At 38.2% G+C, this 26,674-nt stretch overlaps 1 protein-coding gene across 5 annotated transcripts in view; it reads left to right on the forward strand.

Moving 5' to 3' along the window:
* Positions 1–26,674, forward strand: part of FN1 (fibronectin 1) — a 100,321-nt gene that overhangs the window by 48,399 nt on the left and 25,248 nt on the right. For all 5 annotated transcript variants that reach the window (XM_032238951.1, XM_032238960.1, XM_032238975.1 and 2 more), the window contains exons 20-30: positions 1,962–2,228; positions 5,702–5,796; positions 8,328–8,496; positions 8,977–9,063; positions 9,591–9,782; positions 16,360–16,542; positions 17,507–17,596; positions 17,994–18,263; positions 19,478–19,594; positions 20,979–21,143; positions 22,507–22,662. In XM_032238951.1, the coding sequence (XP_032094842.1) occupies positions 1,962–2,228; positions 5,702–5,796; positions 8,328–8,496; positions 8,977–9,063; positions 9,591–9,782; positions 16,360–16,542; positions 17,507–17,596; positions 17,994–18,263; positions 19,478–19,594; positions 20,979–21,143; positions 22,507–22,662 (1,791 nt within the window). The remainder of the gene's footprint in view (positions 1–1,961; positions 2,229–5,701; positions 5,797–8,327; positions 8,497–8,976; positions 9,064–9,590; positions 9,783–16,359; positions 16,543–17,506; positions 17,597–17,993; positions 18,264–19,477; positions 19,595–20,978; positions 21,144–22,506; positions 22,663–26,674) is intronic.

A 26,674-nucleotide genomic window follows, 5' to 3' on the forward strand; every position in this document is an offset into this window, starting at 1 on the left:
TAGTATTACTGTAGGGGAGTAGACTGATCAATTATTCTTTTATCACTTTTTTCCCTGTGAGTAAGCCAGACTGTTTTCAATGCTGAAGAAAAACCATTCTTCAAACATTTAAAACTTTGCTGGTGAAATCTGCATAAATTCTCAATTTTTCTTCTATAAAACACTTAAGCTATTCCATAAACCGATTCCAAGATAAGTGCTATTGTCATGGTTTATATCTTCAATATTTGCTTGTCCAACAAGTACCTATTAATGAATGAAAAAAGAAGTTGGCATTCTCTCTTCAGATGCCCAATCTGCAATTTAGAAAAAAATAATTCCTAACAGACTTTTGGATGACAGTTCAACATACAAATATGAACTTTCAGATGTAAAGATGGGGAAGGTCCTTTTAGCCTTCATTACAATCAAAATCAGCGGGCTGAATGTAAAGGTGATTTTAAGAGTATCTTTGAAATTTTATTCTGGGCATTGATGAAACGGATACATTTCATTAAGATAAGAGATAAAACAAACATTGCTTGGTGTTCTATGATACTAAATTTTAAGAAGACACTGTTAAAGAAAAACAATTAATTCAGTCTAATCTGATTTGTAAATAATGGCTACAACAGATGTCCACCCTACCAAACAATTCAAAACATACAAACACTATTAATAGGATTAATAGATAAATAAATGGATTAATAGGTACCATTTATCAGTGGGAAGGTTACGCCTTTGGCATATAGCCATGCTGGTCACAGGACTATGGAAAATGTCTTCGGACAGCACCGACTCCCTCGGCTAAGAAACAGAGCACCAGGTCCTAGTCAGACACAATTGCAGAGGGAAACCTACACAGATGGTCAACTCTTTCAGTGAGAAACAGATTCAAAATGACACAAGTCACGAGTTAAATTTAGTCTACGATCCTTATTCTAGTAAATTGATAATTCGAACTAAATGAGCATAACATACTTATCCCTAAGTTTTTTTAAGCCTCTGGCACTTTCCTTATAGTAATACACGTTCACTTCTGTACTGTTCCCTCATGCCCAATATTTTAATTATTCTAAGCCACACTGTTTATAAGATTATCAAATGAAAATAATCAAATATATTTGCAGTGGAAGTACAGGGAAAATCCTCTATGTAGCTAGCAGTCTCATAGGTCAGAGGTGGGTATTTGGGTTTTGGAGAACTTGCCACACAAATAGTACACGGATGGTATAGGCTGATAGGCAAGAACACACACAAAAAGTGGGGGGGGGGGCAAACAAACAAATTGAGAATTAATTTATCCAATCCACTAGACTTAATATAATTATGTCCCATGTATTCAATAGTTTTCTGTTTTTATCTCCCCCACCCCCAAAAAAACCACCATTCACAACTTTTGAATAATTTCTGCCGCTGAATGAAGCTGTAATTCAAACTCTAGATTGTAGTATAGTTCACCCCAGGCCCATGTTTATACCTCAGTGAAAAATAGCCCTGTATAGAATACCCAATATTGACTAGGTTGAAAACTTAATGGCATATTTAATGCAATGATTGGCAGGCTATTTCATTCCAGAACCCACTTTCCTAGACTTGGACAAGCGGATATCAAATAAGCAGAATGAAAGGAAAGAATGGACATGCAACATTTTGTAAAACCCATTTAACTATATAGATAATTTAGAGATTGTAAAAAATCAATGTCAGGTTCCTATTATTGGTATTACTAATTCTTTCTGGTATTAGTAGTAATGATAATATAAGTTCTAATTTGATTTATTCATGCATTATGAAGGAGAATAAAATAAGTGAGTGTGTCTGTGTGTGTGTATGGATGTAAGTAAGTAATTTAATTGTGGCTTAATATAATCTCTTGTTCACTAGCTAGAGTTTTTTGGATAGAAGGATGTCTATATGCAATAAATAATAAACCTATATTTTATTATATTATAAAAATACCTTTTGGCTTATCTTTCTAGAACTTGATGGCCCAACCAATTTGCGGATTGTCAGTGAGACACCCTCTACTGCGCTGGTCACATGGAAGCCCCCGAGAGCCCGCATTGCAGAATACCAACTTACTTTGCAGCCTATTCCAGATGGTCATCCGAAACAATACACTGTGGGGCCGTCAGCCGCCAAATACCTGCTGAGGAACTTGCAGCCTGGCTCTGAGTATACTGTGTCTCTCGTGGCTGTCAAGGGTCATCAAAAGAGCAATCCAGAAAAGGGAACCTTCACAACACGTAAGTGTTTGTTTGCTGCCTCCCAGAAATGATTCTCAGAACTACCTTAATAAAGAAAAAAAATGACCATAATTGGACATTTGATTTTTCATTAGCAAACATTGTACCATCAATCTAACATTGTGCCATCCATGGATTTTTTAAATTGGGAAATTTATCGAAGCCCAGGACCTTGCGAAGTCTTTAAAGAAAATGCTGATCTCTTACTTGACTTCCTTTAAGGCAGCAGCCCCCAACCTTCTGGGCACAGGGATTGGTTCCGTGGAGAAAGAGTTTTCTGGAGGGAGCATGGTGTTCGGGTGGGTTCCAGCAGAGTGCTGGTTTGCTCAGGGCCGCGCCGCACATGCACTTGATGTGCGCAGTGCGTGCATGCTCAGTACAACTAAAATTGCTATGCACAGAAAGAAAAAAACAAGATGGCGCCCCCCATGGTGCTGCCGGGAGAACCGGTTCGGAGGCGTGGCAGACCTGGGTCGCTGCCAGTTCCAGCGACCCAGGCTGTCAAGCTGCTACCAGTTCGGCCAAATCGGTAGGAACCTTCCACTGATGGTGTTGCATGCCACCTGCATCCCGCAGACGGGGCTTGGCTTGTCTACGTGGACAGTTGCCGGCATTTCGTGGACTGGTGCTGGTCCACAAACCAGGGGTTGGGGACTCCTGCTTTAATAGTAGCCCTCTCCGTCCCAGAGAGGGAGATGAAATGGAAAAGAGATCCAGGCAATGGGGTGGGGGGAAATGGATCAATCTTCCTCTAGAACCCTGTAATTTCAGCACATTTCCTGCCTAATAAGCCTATAAAATATCTATTATTATACTTAAAGAAAATATTAAGTTTTATGGCATGTCTCTTAATCATATACCTTCTTATAAACATTTCTAGTTTGGCAAAACTTAAAAGCAATTGTTTCTTTCTTTCTTATTGTACAAAGATCATTTGAATGTTTTTAGTCAGTTCTTGTATTTTTCCAGTGAAGTCGTTTTTCTTGAATGAGATGCAACTTAAATGACCTACTTGAAGTCTCATCCATGCTTACTTTGATACTGTCTTGAGTGAAAACATAGATTGCTGCATGACGGTTAACTTAATAAACTGACCATGGCACATTATTATGAATAGCAGCCTTTTAGAAACTCTACTTTTGCCATAAACTGGTTTTTCCCCCCTACTGACCTAAGGGTACCCCCTAGTTTACTGCAGACGGTTGAGCAACAGTATAGCTAAATCAGAGGGGGGGAAACATTAGACCAATGAATTAGCTACTATATATAAGTTGTGTTTGACTGATAGATGTAAAAATTTTCCAATTTAGAAAGGTTAGTTCATATCAGATTTGGCTGAATCTGTTACTGGGTGTTTTCTGGCCTGTATGTGTTCCAAATTAAATGTTCCTGGTGACTAAGATCTCAGATGCATGCCCGTTTATATTACAAGGTCATTCTAGGTTGTGATTCATATGTGGTATCAAATATTCAAAATAAAATCTGAAGGAACTTTAAAATATTTTTTATCACAGTTGCTACATAGTAGACATGGCTACGCAGAGATTTTTTAAAGAAGTTTTTTATTCCTAAGCCGCTGTTTAGCTCAATTTCCTCAACTGAGTTGAAATAAATAATGAAAACCATTTACAAATGTGAAATAACTAAAAAAAAGTATATATTAGGTTTACTCCTAGATTTAAAATGTTGTATTGGAATGGATGATCTCTCAGTACTATGAGGGAACCACCAGCTGAAGGAGAGGAGGCCGCAATAGAAAAGGGTAAAAGATATTCCAGCGTAAAGTCCATTGGGGGAGGAAGACCCTTGGGTTTCGTAGAATCTGCAGTTTCCTAAGTAAAGTGAGACAGGCTCTTACACACTGGTGATGAACAATAAAGACATCTGTTTCAACTATTCTTGGAGCTCTTCTAATTTTTGGCATCTGACAAGACTATTGTAACTGGTGATTAGTATGGGTAATGTACAATTATAAATACCGTATTTATCGGCGTATAACACGCACCGGCGTATAACACGCACCCCCCATTTTAACACAAAAATTTGAGTAAAAATTTTTTTCATTAAAAATAAATGACTTGGAAGCTCGGAACTTAATGTTGGATTAAAATTTATAACATTAGAACATGAATTATAACATTAACTCCTCTTAAAAGGCAAATATGAAATGAAAAAACACCTCTTTGAGCAAAAAAACTTAATCAGAATCACTGCTTTTTGGAAAACCAAAAACCTCATCTTCACTCTCTCCCTCTTTTTTCCCTTCCTTCCCCCTTCCTCTTGCCTATCAACTTCATCCTCTTTGTCTTTCTGCTCTTTCCCTCTCTTCCCCTTTTCTTCCTACCTCCTTCCTTCTCCCTCCCTTCTTCTTTTTCTTCCTTTCTTCTTCCATCTTCCTCCTTCTCCTTCCATTCTTTCTCCTTCCATCCATCTTTTCTCCTTCCATCTTCTCCCCCCCTCCCTTCTTCTTTTCCTCCCCCCTCCCTCCTTCCTTCCTCTCCTTCCCTTTCTCACACACAGGAAGGGGAGGGGGGCTATCTAGTCGCTTTCACAGCATAATTTCTTTATCTAACTTTTAAAAAACAGTGTGCAAATCAAACGAGATTTTCGTAACCTGCGAAGCACCAAGTTATATTATGTTGTTACAAATTCGCAGCTACTCCATTCTTTCTGATAGGGAACTACATTTCCCAAGATGCCTCAGGTCCTCAAAGCGCTGAACGCAGCTTTGCAATTGACTCCAGCGAGGCCTGGCAGCCGCCGGCTGGGGTGGTTGTCAGGGCGATGTGGAGCGGACGCGCCGTTTGTTACTGCTTCCAGCAATCAAGACGGACAAGGGAAGCGACTGAAACGGACGCTGGCCGCAGGAGAGCGAGGCTGCTGCCAGCCATTTCACCTTGCGCAGCGAATTTGACTGGGTCCCGGGGCTTCTGCCGAGTGGCAGAAGCCCGGGACCCAGTCAAATTCGCTGCGCAAAGTGAAACGGCCGGCAGCAGCCTCGCTCTCCTGCTGCGGCTTCTGTTTCAGTAGGGAAGAAAACTTCCTTTCGCTTCCCGAATTTGACTGGGTCCCGGGGCTTCTGCCGGGCGGCAGAAGCCCGGGAAGCGAAAGGAAGTTTTCTTCCCTATTGAAACAGAAGCCGCAGCAGGAGAGCAGGGCTGCTGCCGGCCGTTTCACCTTGCGCAGCGAATTTGACTGGGTCCCGGGCTTCTGCCACCCGGAGTATCGGCGTATAACACGCAGGCAGGGTTTAAGCTTGCAATTTTAGTTTTAAAACTGCGTGTTATACGCCGATAAATACGGTATTTTGCAACTCTGTGATTTTAAATTTTAGTCACAATTTAATTCTGTCTAATTTTAAATTATCATGCCAGCCACTTTGATGTGCTTTTTAAGTAGGAAAGCAGGCTATTAGTAAATAATACATATATAAGCTGCTGTCTCTAAGCCTGGCTTTACATTTGATTTGACAGTGCAATCCGCAGGACCAGTTCCTCCGTATAACACTGAAGTAACAGAGACTTCCATTATTGTTACCTGGATACCTGCACCTAGACTTGGTTTTAAGGTAGGAAAATAGGCCCTCTCTGTCTCCACCCTACTGCTCATGAATTGCTTGCTCACAGCGATTGTGGATAACTTTGTTTGGGAAGTGTTTTGGGTCTTTACAGCATATAATAACACATAGCTAGAAAATTTTTAACAACGTGTAGTACTTTGTAATAAATTGATCAAACACTATACATATATTCAAATTCTAATGTGATAGAGAAGAGAATAATGTTCATACAGATCATAGGCTTACTATTGTCCTGATGAAATTTTAATAGTCATCCTGATTAATTTTATTCTAGAAATGTTTTAATTTGCAAATGATAAAATAGTCAAAACAGTATTTAAATTAGAAATAGCAAAAAAATAGTAAATAAAACCACTGCTTGATGAAATGAGATTGAAAAATACTGCCAGCATGTGATGCCCTCTTCATACGTCCTTGCAGTTAAAACTGGCCCTTTGTTTCATGTGCAACTTTCTTCTTTATTGACAATGGGATTTGTTAATAATTTATATATTTTGCGGTGCTTAAGCCAAAAATAATCCAGATGTTATTCCAGGAAAAGCCAGAGTGAACAATTTTACAGTATTATTTAACAAAAATGAAACACTGTAATTGGGTTTTTTTGTATATTTTTTTTGGTCATTTTTCTTTAACAACCAACATATTTTGTGAACAGTGTATTGACTTGGTCAGTATATTTTTTACACAGTGCTAACAATAATAATACAATTAAATATACATACCGTATTTTTCAGAGTATAAGATGCTCTGAAGTATAAGACGCATCTAGATTTTGGGGAGGAAAACAAGGGAAAAATATCTGCCTGTCTCCCAGCAATTTGCCTCCTTGCAACTAACAGTATAGATCAGCGATGACGAAACTTTTTTGGCTCACATGCCAAAAGTGGGGGGAGCGCAGGGTGTGTGTGGGGGGGTGTGTACCGCACCCATAATGCAATGTGCTACCCCCCAGTGTGCATGCGTGCACTACAGGCGCTACCCCCATTTTTTACATGCTTTTTTCCCCCTCCCCAGGCTGCAGAGGCTTTATAGGAGCCTGGGGAGGACGAAACAGCCTCCCCTGTCCCCCGGAAGCCCTCTGGAAGCTTCAGGGACCTTCAGGAGGCTTCCCTGAAGCCCCCAGAGGAGTCAGAATGACCCTCCCGAACTTCCAGTTTGCCCATAGGGCCGGTATTTTGCGCTCTGGAGGCTTCAGGGAAGCTCATTAAGCCTCCGGAGGGCCTTGGGGGGAGGTTATGCGCGCTGGCCAGCTGACAGGGCAGCACCTCACGTGCCCTGACAAATGGCTCCGCGTGCCACCTGTGGCACGCATGCCACAGGTTCTCCATCACTGGTATAGACAATATATACTGTTTGTAGTGTTATATTTCTGACTACACTTGTACAGCTGCTGTTAAAACTGATGTGCTTTCTCAAAGTATAGTTATCACTTTTAAGTATTATTAAATCTTTTCCAGGCTTTCTATATTTTAAAGTTTGTATTGGATATTTCTTTCACATCTGGGTCTTTACTCTTTCTCTTTCTCCTTGTATCCAATCACCACTTTCTTAATGTTTGGAGATTATTTAAAAAATTCTTTTACTTGGGTTAGGTCTCTAGAATAAAAAGTTGAAAGTTGTCTCACCCAGTTTTATTGCTTTGTCGATGAATCGCTCCAAGCACAAATCTTATTGTCCTGGTTGTCACAGCTTGTGGCTTGCCAAAAATGGTTGTCATCCCTGCTGCAGTTCGGGAGAGCTTTCTTCGGACCTAACGAGGAAATTGCTGTTTTCTCGTGGTCGATGAAGCACCTCTCCTTCCTTCACCACCCCTCCGAGGCAGCTTTGACACCCTAGGGTCTCCCAGCAAACATATACCAGCTGGTTTTCAAGGATCTCTGTGTAGCTCCACTATTTCCAATCGTTCCTGCTGTGATGCCAACTTGTTCTCTCAAAAACTGTAATGGTTGATATTTCAAAGTTTTGTAATAGTCTTTTGGAGTTCCCAAGATATGAGAGGAAGTAAGAAATAAGATAAAGAACAGCCCCTCCCCGAAAATATACAAGAGTACAGAAACTTGTCCTAAGCTTTAACACATAAACTATGGAACAATTTTCAGTTTGATGAAAAGGAATGTTAGTAACATACCTAGCTGCACAGCAAAATTTTGCAAATTCTGAGATTTTCTCTGTTAAAGTTGAGTATAAGGAGAAGAGGGAATGGACTGGGGAAATTCTGGGAGTTGAAGTCCACACATCTTAAAATTGGTAAGGTTGAAAACTACTAGATTCCTGCTGTCTAAAATTATTTGTTTTTAAAGATATTATTAAAACCATAAAACATCTTATCCTTTCTCCTATCCATATCTCTCTTAACTCTTACATTGGCAGCTTTAATTCCACATGCATTTCTGGTGTATATTTCCTGAAAGTTGACCAGATTCCCCAAAAGTTGAGGTTCATCATTCTTCTCCTAGCAATGGACAGAAACCAATATAATAATTATCAGCAAAAGATTGTTTATTCTTTTCCTATCACAGCTAGGAGTGAGACCCAGCCAAGGTGGAGAAGCTCCAAGGGAGGTCATCTCAGAATCCGGAAGCATCGTTATATCTGGCCTAACTCCTGGTGTAGAATATATCTACAGCATTAATGTTATTAAGGATGGTCAAGAAAGAACAACGCCTATCGTCAAGACAGTAATCACACGTATGGGTCATTTAAATATTTCATTATATGCTGAAGCAAAGACACCAAAGCTACTTAATAAACATTTTAAGAAAATATCTGATATAATTTGATGTGATTTCATAACTATATTTTTGTATCATACTTGAAAATAGTCAGTGTTTAAAATTATGCCACAATTCCACCAGATTCGCATTATCTAAATGAAGATTGGTCTTACCAATTTAGAAGGAACACTGGGGCTGTAAGTTGCCTACTCTGTCCTATAGATCAACTCGTAGAGCTCGGCTGCTGTTGAAAAAAGTACTACTAGGCTATCAATAAGTTTCTAGAATTGAGTTTACACATTCATTTTACCATATCGGTGACATTAAAAAAACATTGCAAATGGAAAGAGCAATTGTTGAAAACTTCTCATGAGATTCAATTTTGTGTCTTTAAAGCATAAGAAATGAGAGTTGCATTTTTTGACAAATCTAATATTTTGCTTTTATTTCTCAGCACCATCTCCTCCCACAAACTTGCATCTTGATTCTAACTCTGACACTGGATTCCTTACTGTTTCTTGGGGAAAAAGCACCACTCCAGGTACCTTATCCTTGCCCACAAATCTCCTTTTGACTAGAGCACTACAGCTCTCTGGAGTAGCTCACCTGAGGCTTACGTCAACTGATGTTTCTAACGCTCAGGTGGATCAGGTTATTGGCACGGGATAACCTCTAGCAGGTAGTTTTCCTCACAGGAAGTGGCTCCGTTTTCTAGAGCATTTTGCACATTTTGAAATACTCAGCTGGGTTTTGCGCTTCAGGCATTTAAAATTAGTGAAATGTAACATATTATGTGATAGAATAAAAAATTGTTGTTTGATAGCCATAAAACACATACTCTGATATAGAAACAGTTCTCTTTATCTATGGTCTAATAATTTAATATTACTTCAACAGTGACTAGAATAAGAATAGTAAATATCGAATGGTCCTAAATCAATATTTGAAAGGTATATAGAAAATTACACTTACTTGATTTGGAGTAGTAAAATAATTGACTATCTTAAAATAGCTACACTGATTCCTATATTTTTACATTATGTGCGACTATTTGTCATTGTGTATTAGATATCACTGGATACAGAATTACAACAGTTCCTACAAATGGGCAAGAAGGCTACACTCTGGAGGAGCAAGTGAAAGCAGAAGATACATCCTGTGTTTTTGAAAATTTGAGTCCTGGTGTGGAATACAATGTCAGTGTTTACACACTCAAAGATAATCAAGAGAGTTTGCCCATCTCCGAAACCATCACACAAGGTAAATTTAAAAATGAGCAATGGAACCGGTAAATTAGTCCTATTAGTCTTCTATATGAAAGCTGTATTTCTATAATTTTCTTCTGATTTGCATGTGTGCGTTTGTGTATGTATATATGCATGCATGTATTTATGTATGTATGTATATGTGTGTGTATGGTATGTTCATAAATAAACTTCACTAAAATTAACGTCAAAATAAATATGCATAAATGTAGAAAACTCAGTACTTTGAAAAGATTTAGCTTCTTTGAACTATTTTCATACTGTAAACCTCATTAAATTAATTAAACTAATCAGATAAATCCAGACACATGTTTTCTGTAAGTTACATATTTTTTATTTTCTTTGCATAGATGGGGGGGGGACCCATCCCAAAACCAATAGAAAGCATATCATTCCTCAGTTCAGAGTATCTTGACAGTGTGATTCAGTCAGAAGAAATTGTTGTGGTCCAGTGACTGGGTGTGATATATCTAGAGAAGTCATATTAAACACTTAATTAAGAAACAAGGCAGAAGAGTATTATAAAACAAAGGTTTTGCCTGTTTTGTTCCTGAATGGGCAACCAGTTTTGAACTGAGGGCTACATTCAGTTTTGGATGAGGGAAAGGGGGCTGCATTTCATAAGTAAGTATGAAGACAGAGTAAAAATATCAGGTATAAAATAGTAATCAGTACATTACATAAATGAATAAAATATTTAGCCTTTGTCCTCTTAAAAGAAGCCGAAAGATGGAGGTGAATATTTTAAAAAACACAAGAGTCTTATATATTTTTATTACTGTTGTTTAATATTACAGAATCAGCTACAGTCCTAACCTATTTTATAATCAGGTGGAGCATTTGAAAAGATGCAATGTAAAAGAAAAAAAATCAAAGTACTGTATGTCTAAAATTTGTACTTTACAAATTTATATCCTTTTCTTTAAATACATTTTTACTCTTTTGTTTTGAAAAAGCTTTACATTGTTTCTAGATTGATTACCATAGAAATTAGATGGAAGAAGATTTTGCCCCTGATTTTCAGTGGCAGATGGGAAGAAGATGAGGTGCAGTGAAACCTTGGAGTTCAAGGTTTAACCCTTGTTTGCCAATGAGGGAGAGAGAGCAGGGGATTGGACTAGATGATCTCGAAGGACACTTCCAACTCTATTACTGTTAACTGTTAGCACCAGTAAGCTTAGCTCTTCTGATCTTTGATGTTATATAGGAGAATGAAAGCTGGTATCATTCTTGCTGAAGACTCCCAGAGTCAATTCATTCTAGATTTAGCTAGAGACATTGCTATTTGATGAGTGTCTTAATATTTGAAATATATATTTAGCCATTCTTGATAAATATTGCAAATTGGAAGATTGAAATTTGCAAAGGGTAACATGGGAACATGTATTTAGCTATTATATAAAGAAGACTTCTGCTGAAGAAAATCTTTCCTGCTGTCAGATTACTGTCTTAGATCAAAATATTGCCTCTTCTCTAAATTCAGTCAAAAGACCATAAAATACAAAAGATGATCTAACTGACCCATTTAAAAATTGTTCTTTATTTTTTAAAAAAATGCATCTTATTGTGCTGACAATCTGCCTTCTTGAGAAATTTCTTATTCTTGAGAAATTTGCTTCTAGTTGCAGTGATTATTTCTCTGTTACCTTGCTGTGACCACAGAACTATTTTAGAGTTGAAAATGTAGTCTATATTGCTTGAATGTGGGGGCTGTAAAATTATGGGGTAATCAATATTATGAAGTGATTTTGTTTTGTTTTATTTTTAATAAAACGTTTAATAAAAAGAGCCGAGATGGCGCAGTGGTTAAATGCAGCACTGCAGGCTACTTCAGCTGACTGAAGTTCTGCAGTTCAGTGGTTCAAATCTCACCGGCTCAGGGTTGACTCAGCCTTCCATCCTTCCGAGGTGGGTAAAATGAGGACCCGGATTGTTGTTGGGGGCAATATGCTGACTCTGTAAACCACTTAGAGAGGGCTGAAAGCCCTATGAAGCGGTATATAAGTCTAATTGCTATAGCTATAATCTCCAAATGGCTCCAGGTGCTAGACTTCACAGGTGCTTGCTGTTTAACACTGCTTGACATTTCTATGTGCATTGATTTTTTTTGAATCTTGTAATATCCCGGTTATTCAAAGGGCTTAAATCAAAACCACTCTTTTAAACAAATAACTTTTAGAAAAATAATGTTTCTTTTGGTCCTTTTTTTAGATGATACAGTAAACCCATCTCTTAGAGAAAAGTTTTAATTTAGCCAGTTCTTTACAATATAATTAGTAGGTTTTGATTACAAAATAAGAAGTGTTTGGTATATGTAGACACAGCACTTACAGATCACCATTGATATATTACATCCTTTCCAAATTTTGCTTTAGTGATTAATAAGTATCCAGATTCCATTTCTTAATACTTTCATAAGTGCCAAATAAAACAATTTGGTTTTTCTGCAGCCATCAAATATTCTGTCTCCTTTATGCTTCCCATCCTTCCATTGTCAGGTCATGAAAGGTTTTCAAATACAGTTGGTTAAGAAACAAGAGTTAGGCTTTCAGAGTTTCCAGAGCAGCTCTGTTAGACCGTTCTTAATTCACTGTGATGTTACTGATCATAAGAATAGAGCCTATAAAATACCCTCCGGTGGTATTGACGGGACAGAAGGAGATGTTTGTGCTCAAAGGAGGTACAGGTGATAAAATTTGATCACTGAATTTAGGCACAAAACCTCTTCTCAGCCCCTTTTAGCCCCTGCTCTCCAAGAGTGGTGCCAAAATTTAACCGTAGATGATGGAATACAATTGTATATTACTCCTCTACAGAACAAGTGGGCTCAAGAGGTTCATCTGTTTTATATATATATATGAAATAAGTTTTGCCTCCTGTTTCAAGACAGCTGTTTGTCCTAGACCTGCTCATTCCTGCCAGGTTCTTCTCCAAATTTGGAAAAAGCTGGATTTAGAAAAATCCAGGGAGACAAGAGAAGGAATCAAACATTGCAGTAAAGAGTCCCCAGTCATATTTAAGACAAGAATTGTAAGACAAAGAGCCAGATGAAGAAACAATCCTACAGACCATCAGAGAAAATAATCACAGCTTAGAGGAAAATATTTTACATCCTGGTAAAATATCTTTCAGCCTTTGTTGCATCTGGTAGTTGGGTTCTCTTTTTTGTATGAGGAAGAAATCAACTGTCACAGATTATTGATGGCTTTTACAAAGCAAACTTGATACTGGCGAACGTTTGTGCTGTGGTTGAAGAATGAGATATTATTAAATCCTGCCTTGTCTTTAGAATGGGGGTTGGCAACCACAGGCGGTTCTTTGGGCCCCTTGCTGTGGCTCCCTGCCAAACCAGATTGTACCACTGATTGGCTCCGCCCCTTGCCCTCCCCTCCCAGTCACTCTTCGCCTGAGAAGGAAAGGCGTGACAGTGGCGGATGGAGGCTTGCTCCGTATTCCAGAGCAGGAGCGAAGCGGTCCTGTACCTGCCTCTTCTTCCAGCCTTTCTTTCTGCTGCCTGTACCTCGGTTGCTCAGGGCGATGCACAACTTTCTCTCCGCCCTGAGACGCTGGCCCGGGCCGCTGCAGCTGACACCAATGCCCTTGCTGCCTCTATGGCCTGCTTGTGCTCTTGCAACGCCTTGTGCAGCACACTTAAATTTAGTGTGCTTCACAATGGGGGAGACAGTGTCCCCTTCTCCTCCTGGATCCCATTACAACGCAGAGCATCAGCTGCAGCCGGGCTGAACCAGTGTCTCGGGGTGGAGAGAAAGTTGCACATCTCTCCCAACGACAAATGCTCCACGTTGTAATGGGCTCCAGGAGGAACAAGAGATGCCGTCTCCCCCATTGTGAAGGGCGCTAAATTTAAGTGTGCTGCACAAGGCGCTGTAAGAGCAGGGAGCAGGCCATGGAGGTGGTGAGAGCGCTGGAGTCAGCCACACCTGGGCCAGGCAAGTGTCTCGGGGCGGAGAGAAAGTCACGCGTCTCTCCAAGTGACCGAGGTGCGCACAACTCCAACAAGGGCTGGAAGGAGAGGCAAGTACAGAACTGCTTTTATCCCGCTCTGTAATATGGAGCGAGTCTCCATCTGCCACCGTCGCCTTTACCTTCTCAGGCGAGGAGTGACGGGGAGGGGGAGGGCAAGGGGCAGAGCCAGCCAGTGGTGGGTTCAGCTGGCAGAAAGCCCACAGCTGGGGGAATGAAAGAGCTTCATTTATCTGGGAATCTGAAATGACTCTTGATTTAAAACATATGGTGAAAAGCACCCAAAGAAGAAGAAAGAACAACATCAGCAAAAACCCAACTCTTGCCTGATTTTGGAAATGATTCAAAAGGGAACACACACACACACACGAGAGAGAGAGGGGGGGAGAAGGAGAGGGAGAAAAAGAGAGATGAGAGGGAGAGAGATGAGAGAGGGAATGAGATAGAAAAAGACAGAGGAAGAAAGAGATGAGGGAGATGGGAGAGAGATGAGAGATAAAGAGAGAGAGAGAGGGAGAAAGAGAGCAATGAGAGAGAGAGAGAGAGCTTTTTCCCAAAGAAAAGGAAATACCGAGAGCTGGGTAGGTGTGGCTGGGGTTTTTTTTTTATGTGACTGGGTGGGAGTGAGTGGGTGGGTGGGAGTCATGGGACTAGGTGGGAGCGAGTTGGCCATGCCCACCCAGGTTTTGTGGCTCCCGGTGTTTTCTGTGGGAAATGGGTCCAAATGCTTGAGTGTTCAAGGTTGCAGACCCCTTCTTTAGAAGTTCAAGGTAGAATAGACAGTGTTCCTCTTCCAGATTTTTCCTGCAATCCTGTGAGGCAAGCGGGGCTAAAATCACCCAGTAAAGAGAGATAAGATCCATTCTCCTCGTCCTGGTCCAAATGCAGCACCTTCATTCCTCCACCTTGAGAGCACTTCCAACAGTGTGGGCCAAGTTGGTAATTTTTCTGGGAGATTTCTAAGAAGCCCCATGAGGGTCCTGTTTTTTTTTTTTTTTTAATCTTTGCTTATTTTTTGCCAGCATTCTTGTAGGAATGAGCTCTAAATCTTATTTCCTTTATGATGCATGAAACAGTTTTGAAAATTGGAAGAATAATTAGATACCTAGCTAAATACTAGTCATTGTAAATTGTGGTGTTATTACTATAACAATATTACAATATTACCATTTACTCTTTTTTCATTTAAAATTGAAGTAACCTGATGATCCTTTTTTTCTCTCTTGTTCTTTGTCATGTTCTGCGTCTGTTATTACCTCCATATTTTGCTGTCTAACTCAATAGAGGTGCCCCAGCTTACTGACTTAAACTTTGTTGATGTAAGTGATACAAGCATCGGCCTAAAGTGGACCCCAATAAATACTTCCGCCATTATTGGCTACCGCATCAAAGTAATTGCCACAGGAGAAACTGTCCCTATTTTTGAAGATTTTGTGGATTCATCAGTAGGATACTACATGGTTACAGGCTTGGAGCCGGGCATTGATTATGAAATCAGTGTAATCACACTCATTAATGGCGGAGAGAGCGCCCCTACTACGCTGATTCAACAAACGGGTGATTAGTGAAAAACTACTGAACTAAAGTGCTGATCCATGATGTCACTAGCTGTTTGGACGACAAGTAGAAATAGCCCCTTTACCGCTATGTACCGCGGTGGGGATGACCATTAAGTAGCTTTTATTTTAGATAGTAAATGAAAATTGGAATCCTGTGCATTACCATCCATTTACAACCATCTGCATTTGGCTTATTTAACTTGCGAATCTGCAGTTGGAAGTTTCTCTTTTCATCAGATCCTATTTTCTTAAGCTCTGACATTTGATGGAAACATGTAACATTCATTAATTTCCCTATCAGAGAGGGTAAACTATATAATGCAATATTCTCTGTCACATCGGCTTGATGTGTGCAAAATTTTAGCATGTATGATCCTCATATAGTGTTTAGATATTATAGTGGCCCAAATGTTGAACTAAATCCCCCAAATGTTGTGGGGGGAAAAAGCTTCCTCCAACTCAAGCTAGTGACAACTGGCAGCATGGGAAGATTCTCAGTAGTGCATGTACCGAACGTGACCTGAGGATTCATTATGCATGGCAGACTAGTGTTTATTTCACTTGAACGACTACTTTGATGAAGTAATTGTGCAGTAGAGTCCTACTAGAGACTTCAGAGAAGTTGTTTAGCCTCCTCTCCTGCATGTCTGTCAAATGTTTTAAAGGAAGGTACGTACTGTTTCCTTCATTGCGCTGCTGCGAAGGAAACGGCCTCTCACTTCATACTCTCAAAAATTGTATTATGTGGATGCAAAGGATCTCACTGCCTATCTGGAAAAAAATAAAAGTAATAGTAATAATATAATACATGATTAGAATCTATAAAGGCTGAGCTGAGAGGTTAAAGGTGCTTTCCAATAGGCTTTGGTTTAAGTGGAATTAGAGATGTAGATGGTTAGAAGGTTATTTGCATGTCTTGGCCTCAGCAGTGGGTTTTCTTTCTGCATGACCTTGGCATCTTTTAAGATCACTATTGAATATCTCCGCTTCTTCTGAAAATATGTGAGTCCTTATCTTTCTTAAATCCAGCTGTTCCTCCCCCAACGGATCTCCGTTTCACCAATGTGGGACCTGACACCGTCAGAGTAACCTGGACTCCGCCGGCATCTGTTGAATTGAGCAGCTTCTTGGTTCGCTTCTCACCCATGAAGAACAAGGACGATGTCGCAGAACTTTCCATCTCGCCTTCCGACAGCGCCGTGGTCTTAACAAGTATAAGAGGCTTCTTCACATTAAAATTACTTGATCTTTTGGGAGGTGGTATAAACGGCGCCTGAGCTCCAGCTCCCATCTTCTTCCACTTTTTATAATCAGCTATAACAGTCTACAAAAGTAGTTGAAGTTCCTGAGAGAATTTACGGCACTATGGATTAGAGGAGATAAAATATTGAATTATAAGATAACACAGCTATTATATATTTTTGTACATGTATTAATTCCTATAGGGTTTATCTAGCCTTTAAATATCTTTTTTTTTTCAAAGTAGAGAAATTGGTTTATCAGGCATCATATTTCTTCATGATTGCCCGTTTAATTCTGAAAAATCTGGAAAGCCAGCAGTGAACTATTTTTTGCTTTCCTCTTTTACTTGATATGATGGAATAAGAGTAATTGAAAAGTTTCCACAAGTTCAATTTCTTGAGATACTGACTTGTCTTTGATAATTAGCTTATGATAGCATTTTTCATTAATAACTGAGCAAATTAAGAATTAATCAGAGATGATTGAACTACTGCCTTTTTAAATCTTTTGACCCTGCAGTAAAATTATTCCAGGTCTCAGGGAACCCTCTCATAAAAATGGCAAAGAATACAAACCCTTCACAATACAATACAATTCACATTTCACCTGCACAACCCATGTTTTATGATTAAAACAATAGAAAAGAGGTATAGACTAGTAGCTGAGTCATGATACGTTTAAATTTCCATCACTGCAGGTGCTAGCAAATTCAAAAGCAATATTTGAATGTTTTTATAATTTAACTGTTCTGTATTTTATGTAGTATTAAATGAATGATGGAAAGAATTACAGATTATGCTCAAATTCAGTTGAGTTTCAGGAAATGGCTGGATATCATAATCCCAAGGAGCAGAGGGGTATGGAAAGTTTTTGGGTTAGGAATGAAAATGATCTTGGCTAATACTCAGATTCCATTGTGGTTATAATCTTTCAGATCTTCTTCCTGGCACAGTATACTTGGTCAAGGTCTACAGTGTATATGAACAACATGAGAGTAAACCTCTGAGTGGAGAGCAGAAAACAGGTGTGTGAAACAACATGAATAAAATAAGTGTTTCTTTAATTTTTGCGTTAAAATAAAACCATTCATTATATATCTGCCGTTTATGATTGTACCATCATTTTAGCTAGAATAACCACCCAGATAGATATTGTAAACATTGTAAAATATGGGACTTAGACCATGATGAGCCAGGTTTCAGCTGGAAAAGTAAGCAGGGGCCTTCAGGCAATTCCAGAATTAGATTTACAGAAATAAGTCATTTTCCAAAATGAACATGGTTTCAACGTTTCAGCAATCTAGCGTGGATTAAAATAATTCATGTTTACAATGGTTGTAGGTTTATGTAGTTTTCTTTTTGCAACAAGACATTAAGCAGTTATTGAAGTTTGGGTTTCTATTGTGTTTTCTTGTGAAACAGGCCTTGATTCCCCCACCGGACTGGATTTCTCAGAAATAACAGCCCATTCTTTCACCGTCCATTGGATCGCTCCTCGCTCCCCCATCTCTGGCTATAAAATACGCCACCACCTTGAGCAAGGTGGAGGTAGACCCAAAGAAGTCCGTGTTGCACCATCGCGCAACTCCATCACACTCACAGATCTCATCCCAGGGTCAGAGTATGTGGTTAGCGTGTCTGCCTTCTATGGCAAAGAAGAGAGTTTGCCCTTAATTGGACAGCAAAGCACAGGTAAGAGCTGAATAAGAAAAATAATTGCAAATTATTAGCATCTTTGTCTGCGGAATCAGATTTCACTTTTTTGGGAAAAAAATCTTTCCTAAAACTGAATTAGCAAATTGAGTCAGAAACCTCACTTTAATGGGTTAAAGTGGTATAAAAACACAATGTTTAAAAATGACTTTTAAAAAAATGAAAAGATGCATTGCAGCAACTTAATTTATATAGTGACAAAAACTTCTACAAATTTATTCTGTATTTATTGTTACTATATGCAGAGATCCAGCCCTATATCTCTGCTTGTTCTCTTCTCAACATAAAGATGAGAAATGTGGCAGTATTTGCAGCCGATGAGCCAGAAAAACACGGAACATATTCTACTGACATTAAACGCAATAATAATAATAATAATAATAAGAAGGTGCTTTAAGTGGTTATGAAGAGGGTGAATAAGATAAGGAATCTCTGAAGCTGTTTGTGGAATGCCAGCATAAAATATTGAGACTGTGCAAATATTGAAAACGATTCACACGAAGTGTTTTGGACCTGGTGTGAACACGGGACCTCTCTGTTGCTAATGTTGCAGTGTTTTCTTCAGACTCATTAGTCGGTAGCAGAGAGGTGCTGCGAGTGAGATGAGAGAATAAGAGTTGAGAGATGCTGCCAGCTCCCAGTCAGACTCTGTGGACACGTGTGCAGCCTTGTATGGCCCTTGGGAAAGGGCTGGGGGGGCTTGGACGCTGAAGCGTATCGTGTCAGACACTTGGGGGCTGCGTGTGCTGTATGGGACACGTGGATCATTTCATAAATAATTTTAAAGCATGTATTCCCTAAGAATCCCTGTAGTAAGACTTTAGTGGTCATTATGTGGTACAGTTTTGTGCAGAACAAAATAACTGTATTATATTGAAGGGTGGGGGTAAATTGGGCCTCAAAGGCACTAAATAAGCAATCATGTATCTTGAAGTTGCAGGCTTGAGAATTCAGCCCATGTGGGCTTCCTCAACTAGGCATGCAAAGCCTATCCATGCTTATTTCCATCTTAATTGCTTTACAAAGAGGAGGAATCCTGTACCTGAAAATTACCCCTTTGTTACTGAATTTTGGCAGCATGATTTGGGGAACTTCAAAGTCTGCAAAAATGGATTTAGAGAGTTGTATATAGTATAACAATTAAAAGATTGATGAGATAAATATTAAACATTGCTCTTAAAAAACATTCCTAGTTTCCGATGTCCCAAGAGACCTACAGGTGACTGCTACTGGCCCCACTAGTCTAGTCGTTTCCTGGGATGCACCTGCTGTTACAGTTCGATACTACAGGATCACATATGGAGAAACAGGTGAGCTCTGTTGGATGCTGATATTTGTTAGAAAAGATTAGCCTTCAACTGAAAAAAATAATGGGATGGTAACAGCAACGCCTAACAATCAGTGCTATCTGGCAGTGGAATATGAATTAGAAAGGGGATAAAGTGTGTTTTTCCTGTAAGAATGTCCTTTCCGCTTAAAAAAAAAATCAGTAGCACATAGCAGATCTGAATCCAAGGGAGATTTGAACTTATGATTCAGACAATCTTAGTATAATTGTAATGTACAGATTTATATTGTTTGATCATAATGTAATATAAATACAGAAGCATTTAATTGATGACTTAACATATTATATTTTAAACTGTAGATGTCAGGTGCAAGCAGCCAAGAATCATTCCTGAACAGGCCCAAATAGATATTTAATTGTTGATCACCTATATTACCAGAATCTCACCAGACTGTCTGCCCTCTCTTGGGAAATGGCAGATGGAGACCCAAAGGTCTTCAGCCAGAAACGGCTCTTCAAGGTTAGAAAATAGCAACAATTATTTAGGATATTTCCTGGGTAAAGGATTTCAATAACTAAGGAAGGCAGACTATTCGTTTAAAGCTGCTTTTAGAGCTGAATTCTTGACGTTTTGAGAAAACTTTTGAAATAAATTTTGGAGATATCTTTGAGGCAAGTTATTTTACAAGAGCCAAGAACTATGTTAAATTATCAATTCTGGTTTTTCAGATATTTTATAGTTTAATTAGAAGATGCCACTAAACCATTAATTGTTGTGGCTGGGTCACAACAATATCTATGTTTTTCCTTTTTTTTTTAAAAAAGTTTTTTTTTATTTTAAATTTTCAAAACAAACACAACACAAAGAATCCTCCTTCTTTACATACTGTAGAAAGTGTATCAGTTGGTTACAAAAAGCTTTTGTGCGTCTCTTCCACTGTCGTCGTAAAATTCGTATTAATTCAAGTATTTTAAATCATATATTTTTATACATATTACATCGTCATACCTCCATATTCATTTGACTATAATTTGACTATAAATGTACCAAGATATTTAAAACCCTACCACATTATTGGCATTTCATTTGTTATTTCTAATATCCTCCAATAACACTACATCTTTATGGCCTATTCTGACTAAACATCAATAATATTTAGTAACAAAAATTTCTAATCCTCCTTTCCAAATCACTGTTTACAATTTACATCCATTTTCCTTATGATATGTGTGTGTGTGTGTGTGTGTGTGTGTTTCCTTTCATGGGAAGTTATTGGAAAGTGAGAGCCACTTTGGTATAATGGTTAAAAGGGGAAAAATTGGAAAGCAGTTCATGATGATGATGATGAGGAGGAGGAGGAGGAAGAGGAGTAATCTCTTAACTGTCTTGTACCATTTACCTTCAGGTGGCAGTGGGCCTGTTCAAGAGTTCACCGTTCCTGGCCATGTCTCCACTGCTCCGATTTCCGATCTTAAGCCTGGAGTGGATTACACCATTACTGTGTATGCTGTCACTGGGCGAGGGGACAGTCCTGCCAGTAGCAAACCCATCAGCATAAATTACCAAATAGGTAAAGCTGTTTTCTCTTTGGATTAAAGACTTAAGCAAACATTCTATTGCCTTCATTTAATCTGTTATGTACTCAGAATGTTTTCTATTTGTTCTGATCATTTGCAACTTATTGAAAATACTTATATCTTGCTTTTATGGTGTACTGAAATGTTATGCAACAGTAAAGGAAGACATTTTTTATTTTATTTCTGGGTCTTTGATCAAATGAGAATCGTTATTTTAAAATTTAAAAGTTTCACTGTTGTTTGAAAGGATAGAAAGAAATTGAAACATGCACCTAGGAGAGATACAGACAAAGTAGAAAAGTAGAGAAGGCAACAAGGATGATAAGAGTTCCTAATGGTAAACTTTAGTAGAACCAGTTGCCAAGAAAGGTAACACTATAAACAAAATTTAAAAAAAAAACATTGGGGAAACTTGTAAATCAGAACATCAGTATTCCATTGTTGATTTTCTTCTAGTATCTGGAATTAGGATCAACAAGATCTAATACATATTCCATTTATCTCCTGGAGCTGTATAGAGAGAGACTTCCATTAGATGGAGTAGGTAAAATAAAACTAACACCGTTGGATTTAGGATAATGAAAGATCTCCAATAATTACTACCGCATTATCCTAAGATATTGTCCTAAGCTGACTGAGTGCAATGTTAAGTGTAACTGAAATAACAAGTACTAGCAATAAGGTAATATTGTTTGTAGTTAATATACATTTTTTGCACATCAAATTAAAATGGCATGAAATACAAGGAAATAAACTGTAAAAAATGTAAAGAAGAGCATTAACTAAAACACAAAAGAAAATATAGTATATGAACTTTAATATTTTTAAATAAACAATGCTTAGTAATAACAATACAACTCAAGATGGCGCCTGAGCCTTTGCAGGGTTGCCATAAGGGGCCTGAAAAGACTGTATGAAGAACATTTGTTGTCCATATTAGCTTTCTGCATAGTCTCTCATAGAGGGGCATCCTGACTATTTTAAATTGGTAGGAAGATTCAGTTGATACAACCAGGAATTAATGCAGAGTAACATGGTGTTATGTATTCCTTTGGCTGTCAGTTTTATTGAATAATTGTTGTAATAGTTTTGACTTCTAGTTCTCTATTTTGAGATTACAGTCTTGCATAACTTTTAATGATCTTAATTTTTGTGGCTTTACTGATTCTTTTTATATTGAAATTGTGATTCTTAATCTGTTTTTTGTGCTTTGCCAAGAGGCATCATGACTGGTGCTGGTGGTAATGGTGGTGGTGGTGGTGGTGGTGGTGGTAACAACAACATGATGTTAGGATTTAGAAACATTGGAGCCTGAAGGACAATATTTAACATCGAAAGTTAAATTTTCATTTGCAGAGGTTGATACACCATCGCAGCTGCAAGTGACCGATGTCCAAGACAACAGCCTGACTGTGAAGTGGCAGCCTTCTTCTTCCCCAGTGACTGGTTACAGAGTGACAGCCACCCCCAAGGACGGCCATAGCCCCACAAAAACTAGAGTCCTTTCTGCAGGTAAGCACAAAGAAATCACAGGAAGCAGGATGCAATCTGAGTATTTCAGTGAAAGTAAGGAAACTCTAATTTTAATTTGACTCGCTTGCAAGTATAATGTGGGATTGTGATAGCCTATTATGTTTTTGGGAGGTTTTGCAGAAGAGAAGGAAATTGTGAACACTGGAAAGATTATGCGGAGATCTGTGGAAAAACTGGCATCATACCATTAATACCACACGCTCCACTAAGAAATATTTTTACATTGAATCTTAGCAAGCTTGGAGAGCTTTCTGCTTTCCTAGTTAGAGTGATTGTCACAATTCTAGCTAGTCTGTAGAATACAGAAGCCACCACTTTGGCAAACCTATTACTTCTAAGCACTTTCTTTTCTTTGCAGAATTGAGCCAGACTTGTTTTCATGGGGAACTAAGAGTAATAAATTAAGAGGGGATGACAAATGGAAGAAATTTCAAGTCAAAAAGTGATAAGTGGTATGTTACTACTATGGAATTTTATTCCATGGCCATGGATTAATGAGGAACATTTACTTCTCTGCTAGACCAGATTTTATTTTTTTATCATCTGTAGAATCTTTTTTCTTTTCAAGGAAAGGCTTGCTAGGGGAATTTGCCGCATTTTTCGGAGTATAAGACGCAGCAAGGTTTTGAAGAGGCAAATTTTAAAAAAAGTAGGTAGGTAGAAAGAAAGATAGAGAGGGAGAGAAAGAAAGAAAGAGAAAAACAATAGGTAGGTAGATAGGTAGAGAGAGAGAGAAAAATAGAGATAGATAAATACAGTAGGTAGGTAGGGAGAGAGAGAGTAGGTAGGTAGATAGAGGGATAGAGAGAGAGAAAGAAATACAGTAGGTAGGTAGGGAGAGAAAGAGAGAGTGTGTGTGTAGGTAGATGTGTCCAGGTGTATTTATCCATGTGCTGGAGAAGGAAATCACTGACAAACCTTAAGACTTTGTTTCTGCTGGCACAGCACTTGATCAATGTAATTCTCATCAGTTAAAGAGCTTTCCAAAAGGAAAAAGAAAGTTTTTGCACTCTGCAAACCTCCGAAAAACAGCCCGTTTTTCACGAAAATGGCCCCTTTTTTCCAAATAAAAGGCATGAATAGCCTTGGCAAGGCTTGCAGAGTGTTCTTGGGGGGGGGGGCAAAAAAGAGCCTGTTTTTCACAAAAACGGGCCTGTTTGTCAAAAAACCTGCATGCATAGCCTTATGGAGGCTTTTAGAGTGCTGCCGGGGGCTGGGAGGGGAACGGCCCATTTTTTGCTTATTTCTGCCCCCCTCAGCCCCCAGGAGCTCTCTAAAAGCCTTCAAAAGGCTGTGCACAGCTATAAATGCTGTATTCGATGTATAAGACGCACCTAGATTTTCAGCCTTTTTTTTGAGGAAAAAAGTTGGGTTTTATACTCCGAAAAATACGGTTCATGATTCGGTTCAGATCTGTTCCTTGGCTTATCTTGAGGTAGGCCATAAAATACAACTTTAGTAGCTGCTTTTACTTTTGGATTCTTTACAGTTTGTAGATTTTGAGGAAATCCAAATATGGGCATTACTACTTGCTCAGTCAATTCTCAATTAAATCAGCCATAAGAGGATTTAAACATGTGCTTCTGGGAAGTGAACAAGGTCTTCTTGTGAGAGATATGACTTTTTTCCTGCTTAAGAGAGACAGCCAAGAATTAGAAACCCATAGCCAATATTAAATATTTCATTTCTGGTGAAGGTATTTGTAATTGTACTTCAACAAGATTTTTTTTTTTTTGTTATTTTGATGATGTGCTGAAATGAGTATCTCTTTATAGAGACATTTTGAATATTTTATAAAGATGTTAATAATTGTGTTATTAATTATGTCATAATCATTCTACTTTGCATTTTTTGAAATGATGATAGCTGTTTGATTTGTTTGAACCCATAGCCTTTGATGATACACAACCACATTGACCATCATTTGAGAAAAGAATGTATTTTGCCTATCCAGTTTTAGTATATAAATTCTGGTGGTTTTGACTTAGCATATTATGGCAAATCAAGCAGATGCAGTTGATCCAATAAATAAATAAATTGCCTAGTATGAAGACTGTATCACAGGCAATCACTTTGAAACTCTTTCTAGAGGATTTAAAAAGCAATTTATATGGGAGGAGGAGCCAAGGTCGCAACGATATGGTTGTGCGGTCTCAATGCTCTAAGATTGCAGCCAATAATTTTGCCGCTGGGTGGTCCAAATGGACCTAAACCGTCCCGAAGAGATGGTGAACAGGAAGAATACGTCTTGCTGATCTCGGGGATATCACAAAATCCCTGAAAGAAGCAAGAGAAGTTTTTCAAGCTGGCAGTAAAAAATCCAGCCAAGGCTGCTGAAGTCAGGGCGGCTCCAAAACGGAAGGGTACGGAAAGTGAAAGTGTTTCCAGCTGGTGAGGAACTTTTATTGTTTTAAAAAGAGACTGCCTATAAAAGCTTAGAAATTAATTTAAATTGAAGAATAGAAGAGTCAAGCGGCGGAATTAAATTTGGAATGGTTTTGGACCGTGGTTATCTTACTTTTTAAATGCTATCTTCATGGATGGAATTTATACAAGCCTTTTGAAATGGATGGATTAAGTTTTCTTCTACCTTCTATTTATGATTATCCGTTTTTTATAGGCTAATGTCTTCCTCTTTCATTGCTGTGGGTGTTTTTCTAATTCATTTAAAGATTGGACTCTTTTTTCTAATTTGAAATACAAGCTACAAAGATACACAAAGAAATTTTTTAACAGCATTGCTGCTGCTCGGAGGCTGGGAGGCCTCTGTTCTTCCATGGGTTGTTTTTGACTTGGCGAGGCGACATAAGGCTTTGCTGCCAAGCTAAAAAGGGTGATAAGAAGGAAAACACATAGTTGACCCTTTGAAGTGCAAATAACATCCTTTGTGAATCTATGCCTTAGTCTTATTAACCTTCCAAGCCAGAGCAGCTGTGTTTGTTAGAATGGCAAACTTGTAAAAGATACTTTCAGAAATACAAAAGTTATCAAATATGTATGAAAAAATAGATCAAAAGCTGGAATACTTAGAGCACATAACAATAAAATATGATGGAAAAATTGATGATGTCTATCAAATGCAAGACGGGGTGATTGAAACTCAAAAAACGGAAGTGGAAAATGAATATAAAATTAAACCTGCTGATATTGATGGTAATTGGTTTGTCCCTGAAAATGGAAAGAATGGAATACTGTAAATGGAGAGGAATTTTATTCCAGAGGGCAGGATATAGAAAAGGAAAAAATTAAAGAATTGATGGACTCAAAGAAAGAAATTCTACTAGCAAAAGTTTTGATAACACTGCTGACAATCAAAAGACAAGCTGAATAAAGAAACAGAAAGAGAGTGTCAAGATTATATGAGAGATTTTACAAGCACGGAGTTGCTAAGAGAAGTCCATACAAAGCTGATCAAGAAGTTGATTAGAGGATTGGTACCACAAATGGCAGAAGATATGAAATTGTTTTGTTATTGGAAAGATACAGGTTGATAGATGGAAGAATATAATTTAAAACGAATTAAAGTGAAATTGATTGATAATAGATATAGCTTAAATAAATAACTGATAATGTTACTAATGTATATAATGTATAGTGTTATGATGAGTATAATTGGATATGAATATTGAATGGTACCCATGTAAGGAAGATTAGCAATCCCTTTGGATTATACATAAAGGATAATAATAATAATAATAATAATAATAATAATAATAATAATAATGATGATGATAATTAAAAAAGAACTAAGTTAGATACAATTAAAGTTTTGATTATTAGGGGAAATGTTATGATACAGGATATAGTCAAATAAATGAGGGATAAGAATAACAATGCATATATAGATATGGGTATATCATAAGGAAACTGGGTGTAAACATTAAACAGTGATTTGGAAAGGAGGATTGGAAAACTTTGTTATTAAATATTATGGATGTTTAGCTAATTGGAAAGATAAAGGTTGATAAATGAAAGTATTTAATCTAAAACT

The sequence above is a fragment of the Thamnophis elegans genome, chromosome 1, assembly GCF_009769535.1.
Source record: "Thamnophis elegans isolate rThaEle1 chromosome 1, rThaEle1.pri, whole genome shotgun sequence".
Lineage (NCBI taxonomy): Eukaryota > Metazoa > Chordata > Lepidosauria > Squamata > Colubridae > Thamnophis > Thamnophis elegans.